General features: G+C 38.5%; 1 protein-coding gene across 2 annotated transcripts in view; it reads right to left on the bottom strand.

The window, feature by feature from the left end:
* Positions 1 to 16,469, bottom strand: part of USP24 (ubiquitin specific peptidase 24) — a 66,428-nt gene that overhangs the window by 23,903 nt on the left and 26,056 nt on the right. Inside the window, exons 15-38 of one of the 2 annotated variants that reach the window (XM_075097540.1) lie at positions 16,207 to 16,368; positions 14,931 to 14,975; positions 14,253 to 14,360; positions 13,448 to 13,597; positions 12,553 to 12,684; positions 11,945 to 12,056; positions 11,647 to 11,723; positions 10,614 to 10,754; positions 10,406 to 10,459; positions 10,099 to 10,214; positions 9,364 to 9,430; positions 9,082 to 9,192; positions 8,594 to 8,692; positions 8,342 to 8,512; positions 7,651 to 7,736; positions 7,409 to 7,502; positions 6,992 to 7,147; positions 4,582 to 4,679; positions 3,722 to 3,817; positions 3,338 to 3,566; positions 2,288 to 2,447; positions 1,852 to 2,007; positions 1,200 to 1,270; positions 270 to 430 (exon numbers count right to left, since the gene is read on the bottom strand). In XM_075097540.1, the coding sequence (XP_074953641.1) occupies positions 270 to 430; positions 1,200 to 1,270; positions 1,852 to 2,007; positions 2,288 to 2,447; positions 3,338 to 3,566; positions 3,722 to 3,817; positions 4,582 to 4,679; positions 6,992 to 7,147; positions 7,409 to 7,502; positions 7,651 to 7,736; positions 8,342 to 8,512; positions 8,594 to 8,692; positions 9,082 to 9,192; positions 9,364 to 9,430; positions 10,099 to 10,214; positions 10,406 to 10,459; positions 10,614 to 10,754; positions 11,647 to 11,723; positions 11,945 to 12,056; positions 12,553 to 12,684; positions 13,448 to 13,597; positions 14,253 to 14,360; positions 14,931 to 14,975; positions 16,207 to 16,368 (2,852 nt within the window). The remainder of the gene's footprint in view (positions 1 to 269; positions 431 to 1,199; positions 1,271 to 1,851; positions 2,008 to 2,287; positions 2,448 to 3,337; positions 3,567 to 3,721; positions 3,818 to 4,581; positions 4,680 to 6,991; positions 7,148 to 7,408; positions 7,503 to 7,650; positions 7,737 to 8,341; positions 8,513 to 8,593; positions 8,693 to 9,081; positions 9,193 to 9,363; positions 9,431 to 10,098; positions 10,215 to 10,405; positions 10,460 to 10,613; positions 10,755 to 11,646; positions 11,724 to 11,944; positions 12,057 to 12,552; positions 12,685 to 13,447; positions 13,598 to 14,252; positions 14,361 to 14,930; positions 14,976 to 16,206; positions 16,369 to 16,469) is intronic. The other variant, XM_075097541.1, reaches the window with a different exon arrangement.

Below are 16,469 nucleotides of genomic sequence, written 5' to 3'. Positions count from 1 at the left end.
GAAAAAGCAAGCCTATTTAGCAGTTACCACCTCCTGAATGGGAAGTCAAATAAGATGAACTGTGAGAGTTTGCAGAGGATGAGTTGTACCTTGAGAATTCAGCTTGATTTCCCTTCAATTTACATACTTCCAAAACTATCTGGGGTCTGACAGGGATGTCTATTTTTGACAGACTTGCAAAGTCCTAATCCCTTGCACCTCAGAGCTTCCACAGCACTAGTTATTTAAAAATGTGATCCGCTTCCTCAATAAACATGCATCTGACTCACCTCTGGTTGATTCCTCTCATGATGCTGGTTGGTGACCAAAGAGGCAGCTGGGCACCAAGAACAACACTCAGGAGAAACTGGTTTGGCTTTTGTACGTCTGGGTGAGCTGATGTGTCTGTCTGACTAAGGGTGTACAACTGGTCACAGGCAACACGACGAATCTGAAACAGTGTCATCGTCAAACACTTGCAGCTTAAGCTTAAAGGTTGTAAGAAATACAATTCTGTTTTGTTAGACATTTAACAGGAAGAACAGACATTGAAAAGCTGGTGTAAACCAGACTATGATCCCTGCACCCACCAGCCAGAGTTTCTCTATCTATAGGGATTTAGCAATCCACTCTCATCCCTGAGCTAAAAGCTCTGATGCTTTATTAAACACAGATTATAGATTCAGATAAGGGGGAGAAGATGCAATGACTTCATGCAAAATATATTAGATGCAACGAAATGAAGTAAGCGTGACTTGAAAATCTCTAGATCTTAGAATATCCAGAATAATCTTAAAGCAGGGAGAATGAATTTTAGGAGGGTTCTGACATTTGTAAAAATTTTTCAATAGTTCAGACGAGTCCATTAAAACTTACCCAAATCTTTTGAGGTGGAAGTTACTTGGAACTTGCCCTAAATTACTAGTTCTACAGAATTTGTCTCACCAAAACGAGAGTATTTTCTTTAGACTAGCCACAGCAGAGTCCTGTGTGCCTCACAGATTCAACAAGCCTAAAGAATGTAATACTTCAGCATTTTCTATCAACACATCACTAGATACTGGAATTACTAACAATTATACAAAGGTTGTTAATTCAAATACAAAAAACTGTGGGAATATTTGTAATGAACAATTTCACCTTCAGACCATATTAAATGATCAAAGTGTACACATTTAAGAAGTAGAACATTTAAGAAGTTTTCAGAGAAGGATCCTCACCTCAGCACTTGGTGATCCAAGCAGTATGTCAATGATGAAATCAGCAACACATGGCAAATTGTAAAAAGACCCTAGAATAGAAAAGGATCGGACTATCTTTTCTTAAAATAATAAAATTTTAAAACTTTAAATAATTCAGTTACAGTCTTGCATTAAAATACCACAGGATCTAGAGGAAATCCCCCCATCAACACTGAAAAGCAGTAATGGCTATTTGCATATTTCCCCATCTCCTTCCCTCAGAGACTGGCACCACATTAGAGCACCATTTTCCTTCGCCTTCCACCACCACCAATGTTTACGCTTCCTGTACACAAAGGTTCAAGTACTAAACACCAGCTATGCAAACAGCAGCACTTACGGAATTACATACTTCAAAGCCAGTGCAAATATTTATATACTGGCAGTAAGTCAGCTTTTCCAAAACATTTCACAAAGGCACAGCACTACATGCTGTCTTTCATGCCACCTGTTCTTTAGTCCTGGATAAAACCCCCTGTAATTTTTAATGAAATTTTATGTTTTTAACTTGAGCTGTCTCAGCTTACAAAGCTAGAAGTTTCTCATTATTTTTTGCAGTTGCCTGCCTCCAAAAGCCTTCCCCCACCTTACTTATATTCTAGATAGTGAGTAATCCAATTCTATTTCATACCTAGTTGCTGACTGCGTAGCTGAAGGCAGGTTACTAAGAGGGACAAGGCTTCTCCAGCAATCAGAGCATCTTTGGTGGATACGGACTGCTGTCTCACACAGATACCAGCATGCAGTGCAGTTGGCTCTCCTTCGCTTCCTGAACTACAATTACTTCCTGCATTGAGAAATGAAAAAGTTCTGTAAGCCATTACATATTTCAGATGTTTTGAGCTTTTGCTCAGCTCTCTACAATTTAAAATCTTCTCCAAATGCCACATGAAAGTACAGCATTTTGCTCACATTTGTGTAATTCAATCATATTCCTGAGGTGGAAGGAACCAAAGAGGATCATCGAGTCCAACTCCAATCAATTCAGCTTCAAGCTTCGAAAAATGTTCGATTAAGAATAAACCAAACACTTTCTTTAGATTGGTTTAGAGACACAGTTAACCTACCGGAGCTGCTAAGTCTGTTTCGAATCCCAGCAGGAAATAAAGTGTTGCTCTCTTTTATTGGCTGACTACTTCCCACGAGGTCCAGTCGTCCCGCAGCAGCAGCCCAAGAGAGTCGCATGAAACAAGCCACTGTGGAAGTGAAATCATTCACCTCCATAGTCTGAAGGAACAAGAAACAGCAGTTACTTCTGTGATATTCAACAGCCTTTGTTAATCACAGGGATAAGAGGAATGTATCTTCTGGATCATGTCAAATCGATATTTGGATTTGTTTTCCTCTCTCTTCTCTAAGCAGGCTCAAGGATACAAGAGCCTTTTTGTTCCTAAGAAGAGATTAGTATTGCTCCCTTAATAGGAAGTACCTTGTTTTTAAATTCTCCACTAGGATAGATACCCTTTTCACCTATCTGGAGGTAGACATGCTGATTTCAAGTCATATCCATCCATTTGGGAAGCACTGCCCAAGAACCTAACATAGCCACACTTCTTACATTAGCTACAAAGTTTCTTTCAGCTGGACTCAACTTTCAAATGGGTTGAGTTCTTATCAGATTAGACTGTTTTAGTAAATAGCCAGTCTCAGATTAATTACACTGACATACCTATAAAGGGGAAACCAGCATTTTCTTGAAGTATTGAAAAGTTTCCCTTTTTCCCAGGGAACTACCAACCAAATTTAATTTTTAATGAGCTATCTGAAACAAAAAACTTGCCCAAAATTTCTAATTTAAAGAAACATGGACTATATTCACAGAAAATTAACAAGAACAAGATCTTGAGTTAAGTGTGACTGAAAGTAAGTCACAGGTGAGATTTCTGTGTAGATCTCTTTCCGGTGAGCACTTTTGGGGTACTGCTTCCCTTTGTATTGACAAAATAAATTCTGAAATTGTGTTAAAATTCATATCAAGATCAGGAAGAGAAACTGATGGTCAGGATTTTCAGAGGCTTTTAAAATGGAGTCTGGGCAAGAACCTGTATAAAAAACATGATGAGTTATACAGCTGGAGAGAACACTGCTACATCACCATAAATCAAACACTTCCTTACTTGTATGGCAACTCTTGCTGCTGGTATGATTTCTTCTACCCTAATGGAAGATCTATCAGACACAGAGAGCTGTCGGTAGGATGACTTCTCAGGTGTTCCACAAATGGACATCTGCCTACTTGCTTGTCGGCTGACATTACGGAAAGGGCGTGAGGACAATGTTTCTACCCCATCTTTAATGAAATCCTCATCCAGTAAGGTAGGCATTGTCTGGCCAACAAGCAAGAACCTACATTCACAGAGGAAAAACGTCAGGCTTATTTTTGAATGTTCAGAGCAAGTGAATGAAACAGAACTCGAAGTACCAATTAGTCTTAAACGTTACAAGGTGCGCTCCAGGAGGCAAGAAAGCAGCACTTCCTCTAATGAAAGGCAATTACATACCTTGCAAGTTGCAGGCAGATGGAATAGACTCCCTGTCTTGTTTCATAGTCTACTTCTGATGGGATGGAATCTCTCTGCATCACATTCACCACCAAACTTAAAAACAAATCAATAAGACAGACTCCATTTGAAAATGTTTTACATTAGGAAAGAGCTACAATTAATTTATCTCTATCCTTCCCTCCTCCTATTCAGTCAGCTGAATGCCAGTTCAAACCACCAAACTGGAATCTTTGGAGACTAACATCCCCATTTCCCTTCCAACATCAACAGATGGAAGCTTTCTCTTCCTGCTGGAAAATGCTTCGGGATCTATGGGGTGGGGGAGCGTGGACAGAATTGCTGAGAGCAACATATACTTGATAAATCTGATACAAGCACAAGCAGTATTGCCAGGGCTTCCAAACCACTCACACTGTGCCTCAACTCTCATCTGAAGGGTCTGAGTTTTGGAGACTAGAGAATTTAATTTTGTTCCCACTGCACAGTCTATGCTTTGACTGCTTAATGTGTCCGCTGGTATCTATGCAGGACAGTTTAATGTACACACTTGCAAATTTGAACTGAAACACTTACCTGCTAACTATCCAGGTATCAACTACCTTATAGTAAAAGCTACACTTCACAAGCTTATCTGTGCCTAACGTTATTTTGGGGTTTAACAAGTACTCTGTTACATAACTATGGTGGCTACAGTAGCTTTTCAGACACTAGATGATGAAAAAACAGATCTGGGTGGATCTTTTCTGAAAAATAAGCTGACAGGTGTACTAGTGTGCTACACTGTGGAAATCAGAAACCATGCAGAACTGCTAACTAAATGAAGTGTTATAAGTTGAGTCAAGATTTTGAAATCTAACCTCAAACCTCCTGCTCTGAGGAAGTTTTCACAGAAAGACTTGGCACAATTTCTTGCCATTTCATCATCTGCAGTTGGCATCAGCTTGGAGCTCAGTACCTAAAATAAATGAAAATAAGCATGCATACGCACCCCACCCCTCGCCCATATTATTCTTTATCTGCTGAAGGTTAAAAGTATAACAGAAAAAAATCCACTACAAATTAAGCAATTTACACTTATCCAAAGCTTGAGTCAGTAAAGAGAAATCACATTAAAAATATTCAGGACAACTATGGCTATTTCAGATATTTATTCTGTATCAAAGGGCATGTTTTTCTCATTGCAATTTACTTGTTAGGGAAAAGGATAAAGCACATGAAATGTCTTCAGGCTCAGTTGGTGCTCCTTAAGAGCCCAAATCCTCCTCCTTTCTAGACTTGCAGTTCACAGTATCCCGTACAACACCCTACAGATGGCTTACTTATTGATTCATGCCTTCTGAAACATAACTATATCCCTATTACTGGTTTGTTTTTTTTTTAAAGATGGTCCAGGTAATTCTGCACTGTATCATCCCTCCTGTTTTCAGTCATCACTAAATTTCACAGAATGCAATTACACTCAGAAACACAGCTATAAGGAAGTCTCTGGTCTCTGTGGGTCAGATTTCATGTACATTTATAATCAATTTCACTTAATTTTACATAACAAAAAACCCCAAAACACCACCCAAACAAAGAAACCCCAGCCCCTCCCAAAACCCCAGAAAACCCCCAAAAGTTATTTACTTTCTTGAAAAGTCTCTTTGGCATGTACAACCATCAGTGCTGCATGTGGGAAAACAAAATGCATCTTTCCAGGTTCACAGGTCAGAAGAATGGTTTAGAGTTCCAAGCATGAAATCTTATCACAACACTGCATGATATAACCCTGAACATCTGCAACATTTAATTTTCATCTCTTTCACATTCTTTGCAAATTTTCTGTGCACATTTTTTCAGAAAGCAGTTCAGACTAGTTCTCGTATTTTCAACAGATCACCAGTTGAGGGATTAAAAAAAGCACATCATTCTTCTGACAGAAATCATCTTCCAGTTGGCTTGACTGGACTTGAGGAACAAGTCCACTCATATGATCTACACATCTAATCCAATTTACCACCTCTCATCCCTTGCCAGAAAAGCAAGCAATTTATTACTTGTTTTTATTATTTCCTCTGGCACAGAAGCATCAGATAACTGTCTCGTCATACTGTAATATAACCTGCCAGTTCAACAAGATATCCTTGCTGTGATATGCTAAACTATTTGCTTTCAGTTGTAGAACTTGTTAACATACTTCAAAGACATCATCAAAAATCTTTCATTCCAGCTGTACAGAAAAGGGGGGAATCCCAAGACTGCAGTGTGATGACAGTGTAGGAAGACAAAAAGTTAACATTAGACTGCAGAAGCCCAAAGAAAAGCAACTACACGAAAATTCCTACAGTAATCTTGGCACACGCTAGGAATGAAAGAGAATAACTTTGTCCACTGTTTCTGAAGGTGCTGGCAACTGCTCCTCCAACTTGAAGTTGTTCAAACTGTATTTCTAGTCAGTCCTTATAAACAGTGGGACCTGTGAGTAGAACTAGAAACTGTCCAGCCTCCCACAGTATGCAGATTACAGCGTTCTAACAAGTACACCAGCTGATCTTTCTCATGCTCTTTAAAATCCATCCACTGAACACTTGGGAAGAACCTTTTTACAGGGTCCAATCCAGCTTTTTGGCTAAAGCACTTACTCAGGAGAACACCTGGGGCTAAAAAAATTGTATGTATTCCACCCTCTTTACATGCACTGCTAAAACAGACCAGAAGCTTCTGTGTAAATGCTCTGCACACTTGGATAATGAAAATTCTTCATGGTTGAATGCTTCTCAGAAATTTTCCTCCTTAGCCTCTACATACAAAACATGATAGACTTATACAGGAGGGAGTTAGCGTTGTTTTTCTTTTGAATTGAATCAAGCAAAACCAAACAAAACAACAACTCCCATTAATTTTTAAGAGAGCAAATTCCTCCCCCCTCCCCAATATATATGCTAAAAATCACACACTCAGATTTTCTGGAGATTCAAGCAGGAATTTCACCTAAACAGTAAGAACTTTGATGTTTCTTTGTTCCCCTCCACTTAGTTACGAATACTCCTTCCACCTTGCAAATCACAAAACGAAGGGACTGGCTTCATAGTGTAGTCTCTAAAGGGGAACTTTTTACCCCTTTCATTCTGTGTAGAAGTTATCACATACATAAAAGCAGACTATGACATGACATTTCCATATTGCATAATTATCCTGTCATAGTGGACTCCTGCCCAAGAAACTTAGAACTCCTTAAACCTTAGTGCTCAAAAACACAAGTAAAAAGAAGTAAATTTGTTTTCTTACCTCTAAATTGTAGAGCACTCTAAAGGTGGACATGCCTGGAGCAAAAGATCGGAAAAGACTTTCTAGTATTGAACTAGCACTGGGCTGATGTTGGTGTTTTGAAGACAAGGACGGTGATTTTGAAGACTGAGAACTTGTTTCTGATAGCAGTGTTTTCTAGGAGAATTAAGCAACAGAAGAAATATTTTGAGACTACCGCATTTTTTTTGTAATTCGCAATACATTTCCTGTAATCCCCGTAATAACCCTCTCACCTCCAGCTGCTTGGAAATAAGTCAATAATACTTAACATGAGCATTAACTTGCAGTAGAGTTGCAAACCCTTCACAGATTATAATCTGACAGGGAATTTAAGAAACTTGGTAGTAAAATCCTTTTTGTTAATATCACCAAGATCAGTTACTGCTTAATCCATACCTTCCTTCCCAGGGAATCAAGCTGATCAAGAGCCTCCTGAATAGCTGGGTCAGTGGGAATCAAGAGCAGAAGCTTCCTCACTCGCAGTGTTATCCTGAAAAGTTATCAGAAATTACTTGTGCAAAATAGGGTTCAGCCACACTGTGGCCTGGTGGATGCCTACACGCTGTGAAATACATAGCTATTCAAAGTTTGCAGTGTGAGCATTTCTTCAATATCCAATAATCATTTAGTTTGCTTACCTTGGCTCCTCTAGATTGGCAAGCTGGTAAAGCATATCAAACACATTACACACGAGAGCCATGACTACTCCAGGGAGGGATTTCTCCTGAGAATTAAGCAGAAACACAAAGGTCTCTTTCTCCCCTCTGTGTTGCAAGTAATTTAAGAGAGCTCTTCACTGAAGCAGCTAACCCAGTTGCCAGCCTGCCCACAGAAATCCCAGTTACTTTATTGTCTGAGACAACATTTGAATTTTTACATTACCCTATTATTCCCCTTTTAACAATCAATTCTTGAAGTCAGCTTTTAGTTAGGGGTGACATACAAAACATACAAGGAACAGTGTGAACATGCTAGTTGATGCTTTTAGCTTATTCTCATACTGCAGCTTTATTAATAATGGAAACCTGGAAATCTCTCCCCCTGACCAATATATTTGTTTAAAAGACCCTGTAGAGATTAATAAACACCAAGCAGGCTACAATAGGTGACAGAATACAGATTATGAAGTCCAGTCTGCATGCATAAGGCAATTGCTCATTTAAATGCTTTGTTTCAATGGCAGTTTGAAAGCACAACCAGATACTCAAACTGATGCGAACAGCTTCTGTCTCATCTTACTGTACCTCTTCCACCCCAGCAGTGCCCCCCCCCACCTATTCCCCCCTACAGGTAAAACCTGAGGGAAGGTTTCAGGCTATTACACTGTACCTGTTCCATTGCATAGGATGAACTAAATACACTGCTGCTATTGCTGGAACTAGTTGAGGAATCTGCAGAGCTCCCTGATGGAGTCCCACTTCCTGATGTTTTTACTGTAAGGACTTGTTCATCAGAGAAGCCCAGCTGGTGGAGTAGTTTCTGATCTTTGTTTACTGTTAGCTGCAAGAAAATATTTATCATTTAGTTCTGGAAAAGAGACTTAATTTCATAAAGAATGAGAATTCTTTGTAGTTAACATACCAGACTGTCATTGGCAAATATCTGTATATTATCCACAGACGAATTCAACATCTTTGCTATCTTCCACCTGACGCTCCCTACAGTTTCATTGCTATGAGCCTGTAAAATTAAATGACACTGGTTCAGTAAGTCTACTCAAGCAGTAAATTCCAAGAGAAAAAAAGAAAAATCTTCCATTAAAGTCTTCCTGCTCCTCTGCATAGGGTGGTAAAGGTATTGTCCACAAAAGAGACTGACAGGGTAGGACAGCAGTAGAAATGCTCCATCACCAACAGTAAGAAAACTACTTTTTCCCCACCCCGGAATAATGATCAAAATACAGTCTACGGACACAGCCATTACAGTAGCCTTATACACACTTTTAGCATTCTTCAAATAGAGTTTTCAACTTGACTGGAGTCCTTAAATGCAGCTTACTCTGTTCAGTCCAGGCATCAGAAAAACCCAAGAGCAGCTACATGAACAACACGTAACCTGTGCACACATACCTCTATGGTGAAGGTATCTTTGGTAGACTCGTACGTAACATTAAGTGTTAAAAGATGTCCATGGAAAGAGGCACCATGAGGTAGAATAGTTCGGGGAACAGAGTAAAGGTCCTACAGGAATAGAAGGATGACAGTAAATACCACCCTTGAAATCAAAGACATTTCTATGATGGTATGTAACAAAATTACTAGAGTTGCATAGGTTTAAATAACTTTTCCTATTTTTAACAATATTGGAAGCTGTGTTCTCAGCCTTACCTAGTAAGAAGTTACATATCTTACCTCTATTGTTATCACATAACGCTCTGCCAACAGCAGCAGTCTCTCAATTATTACAAGTTTAGTTGACCTAGAGATAAATATTGAACACAAGAGTAACTTGTCTCAGAGATTAATTTTCAATGCCCACAAGTACCATGAATTACCTATTTTCAAATATAATTCCTTAAAATTGGAGTTAGTTCAGCTGAAATTAACTAGGTAAACAGGCCAAGAAGCTTGTGTTACACTGCTTGAGATGTAGCCAGCTTCAGAAGAAGCTTCATGTTCATAAAGGTCCCACCCTGCGCTCATATATTTAAGCTACACACATTTAGGTATGTGTAAATTAAGCTAAAGGATTAAAACCCATCCTTTCCTGTCCCAATTGAAAAACTGACCAAACAAAACCCAAAACAGGCCAAAAAACCACAACAAACCCAAACCAAACCCCACTACCCCAGATATATTACATGACTAATAGGCTGGTAATAGTCTGTGGGGTTTTTTTTGTTTGGTTGGTTTTTGGCAGGTTGGGGCAGGGGGTGATTTCTTTTTATTTTATTTTTCTTTAAAACCACAGGTTTTTCAAAGTCTCTTTGGAACTCAAATTGCATTGCAATTGGAATATTCAATTGAGAAACCACCAGAATATACAACTACCAGTATTTAGAATTTTAATTAGTACTCAAAATCATGTGGGAAGCAGCTGGGAGCAAATGTCTACTGACATATTTATTCTTTTAAAGCCAGGCCTACCTGTAAGGAGACTGAACTGATGTTGCTACTGTAGGCATAGCAGTTGCTGTAAGCATTTTTGTAGCTCTTGTAACAGCATGTGTTAACGTTGGACCACCAAGTGCAGAGCTGGCTGCCTACAATACAAAGCAGAATATAAGTGCTGGCTTACATGGACAATTAGCATGTCCAGGAGAGCAGAGAGGATAAGAAATATTTGCAGAAATAAATGTTTTCTTTAAACAGAATTATTGTAGTCTATTATTCTAAGATTAAAAAAACTGAAAAAGGCTGTAGGTACACGAACAATTTAGAATTTGCCCCTTACCTCTAATCGTGTGTAGCAATCAGCAATGAATTTCTTGTGCAGTGATACTGAATCCTAAAGATAAAATGTACAAATGAATTCAAACTTAAACCAAAATCATGGGAATTACTCAAACTGAGCAGAACCCAACAAATTACACATTTTTACCATGCAGAGTATCAAGGCTCTATGAATGTCAAAGCACTTTCAGGTACAAATATATGCCTACCTTTTTCAATCTGGGAGTTAGATTAATATAGCTGTAATTTATTATCAATTGAATAGCTTCATTGGCAATTTCTTCATCAGGTGACTCCATTGCAATCTTCCAAATGAAATCCATTCCTATTAATTCCAGTTTTTCTACACTCTACGCAAGAAAGAACAACAGTAAAACATGACTGACTTCTTACACAATAGGGAGAGTTGAACCACAGGAACAAAACAGTCTTCCATCTGCTGGAAAAGCATCTTTTGACTGAATCTTAAAGATTTTCTTTTCCCACATGCTGCCAAGTTTTGGCAAAGGCAAAGTGCAATCAATAGCTGCAGATTTGTATATTTATACTAGAAAAAAAATTGTTTACAGGTGGATATACAAATTCCGAAGAACACTCTCAGTCAAGCCAACTGAAAAATTAAAAACTTCAAAAGCATGGAGAAATTTAATTGGGAATGGAATTTGTTGAATAAAGGTCAACATGTTAAATAACCACGTAATAAACTATCAGAAAACCTACTATGATACTTGGCAAAAAATTATACATTTGAAGTAAGTTAACTCTCTGCGATAAAGATCTAAAATGCCTATGGAAACTACTTCACATGTAACCATTAATTTAACAAAAACATTGAAGGACCACGGAGTTAAAAAATATTGTAGGTTGGAATTTGAATATAGGCCTACATCTCTTGTAAAGAAAGAAAGAAAAAAAAAAAAAGAGGAATATTTTCCTGCCAGGGAGAAGCGAAAAAATGCACACTAGAATTAATGATTATTAATAAAAAAGTAGTCCACTCATTCCTCCTGCAAAATTTTAGAAGCTACATACCATCTTCCATCTACCGATTGCTGAATTTTAACTGTTGTAATTCTGGAGTTTTAGCTTCAGAATTTAACAATGTCAATGCTAGAAGGACGATTTGCATATTAATACAAACATGACCAGGTCAAACAGCTGCTAAAGAATCCTTGTCTTGCCTCCTCCCATCCCCAAGATACCACAGGTAGTATACAAGAATGAACTTGCCAGAACACTCACCAGTTGAGTTCCTTGCCTCTTTAGTCGATGGTCACACAGGTTCACATTTTCAAAGAAAGTCTTAAATAAACTAAAACCTGGAAATGAAAAAACGTTTCTATGTTTCTTTGGAAAAATGAAGGTATCAAATACAGGTGATAACCTTTTCCCCTCTACAGCTATTAAAACTCAAAATGATAAAGACCCCTTTATTACATTGATTTACAGAACTGTTTGGATATTTAATCTGAAAGCTTAGGAAGCAAATTCCTGGTACATATTTAAAAACCAAATCTGTTGACCAAAATAATTTTCTTACCATTCATTGTAATTTCATATGACTCCAGTTTAAGAATTTTCTCTTTGAAGAGCTGCTGCTGTACATCACTCTCTAGATCATGCTGTCCTTTTGTAAACCACTCAAAGCACATCTGTGAATGAAACGCAGATGTATTTTTACCCCATTGTCATAGCAAATATTTTAGTTTTATACAGCATTGGCAAACTATGTCAGATACTACAGTAACTCATCTTACAGAAGTTTTATCTACAGCAAGAGGTTAAAAATCTAGTCTAGTAACCTCACGTATTACACAGGCTTTATTGCAGCATTAGGGTACTTCATATTCATAGTCATCTTACACCCAAATAATGCTCAATGTCTCTTATGACTCCGCAAACTTGCACGTATCCCTTTTCAAATAAACCTGCAACTAATCTGGCCAACGGTCAAATTTAATGTTAGAAGAGCATCCTAGTCATAAGTGAGCATATAACAGTGACTCCATTAGCTGACACAAAGCATATAATGCATTATTGGTTTGTGTTTGCTACTTATGCTTCACATGTCTCAATAACATATGCTACTCATGACACATTAAGATTCACTCTGCAACCAAAGACACAAACTTTTAAAGTTTTTCTTACCTCTCGATCTAACTCACAAACATCCTGGCCAGTTACCAGGCATTCCCAGATCTCCCTGGCACGATTCCAGCCCAAATAAAGGGTGGCTTCTTGCAGAAAAAATGCCAAAAATTTTAGATGTGCCTCCAAATACTAAGAAAAAGGAAACAAAAACTCAAGCTTAAGACTTTTCTTTCTGAAACAAGAACTCTGAGTACTCTTTATTTTTTTTCAAGCTTAATTCTCAAAATACAATATACTTTGCTAAGCCTGGAAAACAGAAATTGTCTCTGCAGTGAGATTTATTCTTATTTTACACGATTTTTAATGTTACTTCTTTTTGATTACCTTTCCAAAAAGGAATGTTGAAGTCCCCTTGGATTTGCTATTACTTTCTTGATACTGATATTATTTGACACTAGTTACTAAGTCACAACTAGTATGGAAAAATGATTATCAAAACCTTAGCAAACCGTTACAACCTATCTGTGTGTGTAGCTTCCATGTCCTAACTAGCAAATCTCTTTTAGGTTTCAACAGCTTCACACTAAATTCAAAGGTATAGTCTCTACAAGGATAGTTGGACTGAAGCTGGTGGAGAAGCTGGAAGCTGCTTGGAGACAGAAGGTCCTGGGGTAGGGAGATCTATCTCTCTACCAGTTAAAGACTTTGCTAAGGAACTTGTAGACTGTGATGTTTGCCCACCCTTGCTCTATAATGTAATAACAAAGCTACAACAAGCCCTACTATATGTGTCAGAACTATAAACACACACTACTGTAATTATTCACCAGAGAATATACATACCAGTGAATTCCAAAAACAAAACATCACCTAATCTTATGCAACTTGGTCAGTGATACACTACACCATGCTTTCAAAAACTTAAGGCAGTAAGAAATTCAGGGTTCAGTACCTCACGGTAAGTGTATCGGCCATCCACTAATGTTGCTCCAACAAGCCCTCCTGGACCTGCCACAGATGCAGCCAAACGGTGGCATGATATTAAGCTTCCTGTCACCAACTTCACTATTTCAAAGTTTTTCTTTAAATCTTGAATAATGCTCTTGGGGGGGGGGGAGGGGGGGGGGGAGGAAATTAAACACATTGAGAAAAGAGGTTTTAAAGAAAATACATAAACAGGCACGTGTACACAGCAGCCTGCTCTTCTACAGATGCGTCTCTTGCCCAAAGAAGTAACTGTATCCCTTCCATGCATCCAAAGCCCGCTGATGTTAGTGTTTTCAGCATGTGCTGAGATACACGTGCTGCAGGTTGCAGGCAAAGTCCCACACCTCCACTCAGCCACTGTATAACACATGTGACTTGCTGGTATTTAGTCTGTTTTCCAAGAGTCAATGTCAATTCAATTACAAAGTAGCTGGTCTAAACATTAGCCATTGTTCATTTCTTAAGAGGCATGCCTGTTAATTATTCTACAAAAAGCTAAGAATAAAATAAATTAATCCTGACACAGCAAACAGATTGATACATATATAGATACACACACGCACACACAAATGGACAGCAGATGACACAGCATCTCTACTTGAACAGTTTGTTTATGCTACATCACTAAACTGTACTTGTCAAAGTGTTTTTTAGTTTGGTATCATGTCCCCCCTCTCCCCTATTCTAAACTCAAACTTCCATGTCCTACAGAAGCAGAGCCACACACACAAAACAAAGGTTTCAAAAATCATCTTAGTCTATATTCTTACCTTGTCTTGTTTTTGGTAAGTTTGCTTAATAAATGAACGTGTGATTTCATGGAGCTGACGTAATGCTGGCACCACCCACACAAATTGAGGATTATTGTGCTGGGATGACTAACAGTAGAAAAGGTAAAAACAGTTACACATATGTATATGTTCAAAAAACAGATTAACTTTCTTCTTAGACTCCTTGAAACCTAATGATTTTTATCAATGCCGCTGTTTCAAAACAACAGCTACTAGCTCTGAAGGCTTTAGTTACTTGCTCCTGGTCCCTTTCCAAACACGCTCAAGGTGCCCTTCTTCACATTCTACAAGAAGTTCTTTGACACACATATGCCATTTTGCTATCCTTATTAAGCCCGAAGTACCACCTCCTTGCTAGAGAGCATGCAAATTAAGTAGACAAAAAGAACTCAGTTGCACCAGAGAGAGATGATAACCACCACCTTCCTCAATTATGGGACATGAAGCAGGCCTGTTAGGGCATAAAAGGGCAAATCCAGTTAAATGATGTTACTTATTGCCAAAGCAAGAAAAACGGAAGAAAGAACCTGAAATACTACTGAGGGTTAAGAAACAAAAAGAAATTTCTGATTGGTGCTGCAAGGAGCCCTCTGATAGGAAGCAAAGGATACTTAAGCTGCATTTTGAAAGAGATCCTACAAAGAATAACCCTCCTACCTCATTGTCAGAACTGCTCATCACTTTTCTGGGATGCTTCATTTTCTGTAAAGTTTGACCACACAAACCAGTACTGAGGTTGCTTGTTCACAGAAGTGATGTCTGGTTTAAATACTGACAACAACCAATACCACCTACACACTTAGAGAGATTAAAGTAACCTGCCCATAACAGAGCGCTCTCTACAGAAGACTCCCTCATGTATTTGAGAATGCTGCCTTAATATTACACTCCCTCCCAGTTTATGTCTTCATTTCCCCTAATGAAGGGAAGTAAGAAAATTACGTATTTTTAAAACACCTGCTGTATGCTTACCCCAATCCCTTCCAGCCTACAATGACAGCTTTCTTTCCTTTAGTGTTCCCCACTGCAGCACCTCTGTTAAGGCCCTTGCCAGAATGTAATTAAAAAGAATGCAAGAACAGGAAAGGACAAGAGAAAATCTAAAAGAAAAGACCGCAAGTTCTACAGAGATTCAGAACTCAAAGCTTGAAATCCATATACATGAAGGCACACACACAAAAAGTGTGATCAGTATTAAGAAGCAATATACTCCTAAGCAACTAAAATCCTCTACAGATGCTGCAGCACAGACAAAACTTAATTTACCATGAAATAAATGAATGGGAAAAGTACAAGCCTTTTTCTTTATTTACAGTTATACTTCAGACTGAAAAAAAGAAGACAGGAGCATTCCTGCAGACCTCAAGAAAAACTGCCTGCTATGTGAACAGTGCAGGATAGAGTATATGCAGTCTTTTAAGCCATGCGCATCTGTGCTGCTGCCAGAAAACATCTTAGCACAGGCAGCTGCGGGAATGGCTTCTTTATGTTAGATTAAGAGAGCTTAAGTATTTTATTAAAATACAAAACTACCATGATCTAAGTATCGATTTGCATTTTGAGACTTAATGGCCATGCCAGAACACATGCTTAACTCAAAGAAAACTAATCTAGGCTTTCACATGAAAGGGACAGTTAAAATACTGACATACCTTTAGAGTGGTTCCATTTGCAAATTCTAACCTTGGGCCCATCCTGGTAGTTTCCCATAAACTGATCACTCCTTGTGCTGAAAATTTGCTTAAAACAAAGGCAAGAGACTTACTATGAGTCTCATGGTCAACAAACCGGCTCACACAAAGCCTACCCCTCTCATGGACTCCCCAAGGTAAGAACTTACAGATGGGACACGCAATTTGTGCATCGTGAAAGAAAGGGCAACATCAAGGCTAGACAACATTTCATTTTGGAAAAGATTAAATAATAAACCAACCCTCTTAATATCCTCTATGCATTTGATGATGTAGCTTCTTTTGATTCCCTCTTTCACGGCATAGGCATCACTGAGGATTGTCAGATGTTCCTCCAAGGCCTGCTGAATAAGACTACATGGTAATGTTGGAAGATGAGCCAGCTCCCAAAGTACCTCCAGAACCTAGAGGAAGAAGTGCAAGATCAGGACCTAGGAAGTACAGAGACTAGCAACCCTGTGTTTAATAAAGGAACAAAACTAAACAAAAAACCAAACCAAAAAAC

Source organism: Phalacrocorax aristotelis, chromosome 6 (genome assembly GCF_949628215.1).
Source record: "Phalacrocorax aristotelis chromosome 6, bGulAri2.1, whole genome shotgun sequence".
In the NCBI taxonomy this organism is placed as follows: domain Eukaryota; kingdom Metazoa; phylum Chordata; class Aves; order Suliformes; family Phalacrocoracidae; genus Phalacrocorax; species Phalacrocorax aristotelis.
The sequence above is the reverse complement of the archived record's forward strand: the minus strand, read 5'-3'. Positions and strand labels throughout refer to the sequence as shown.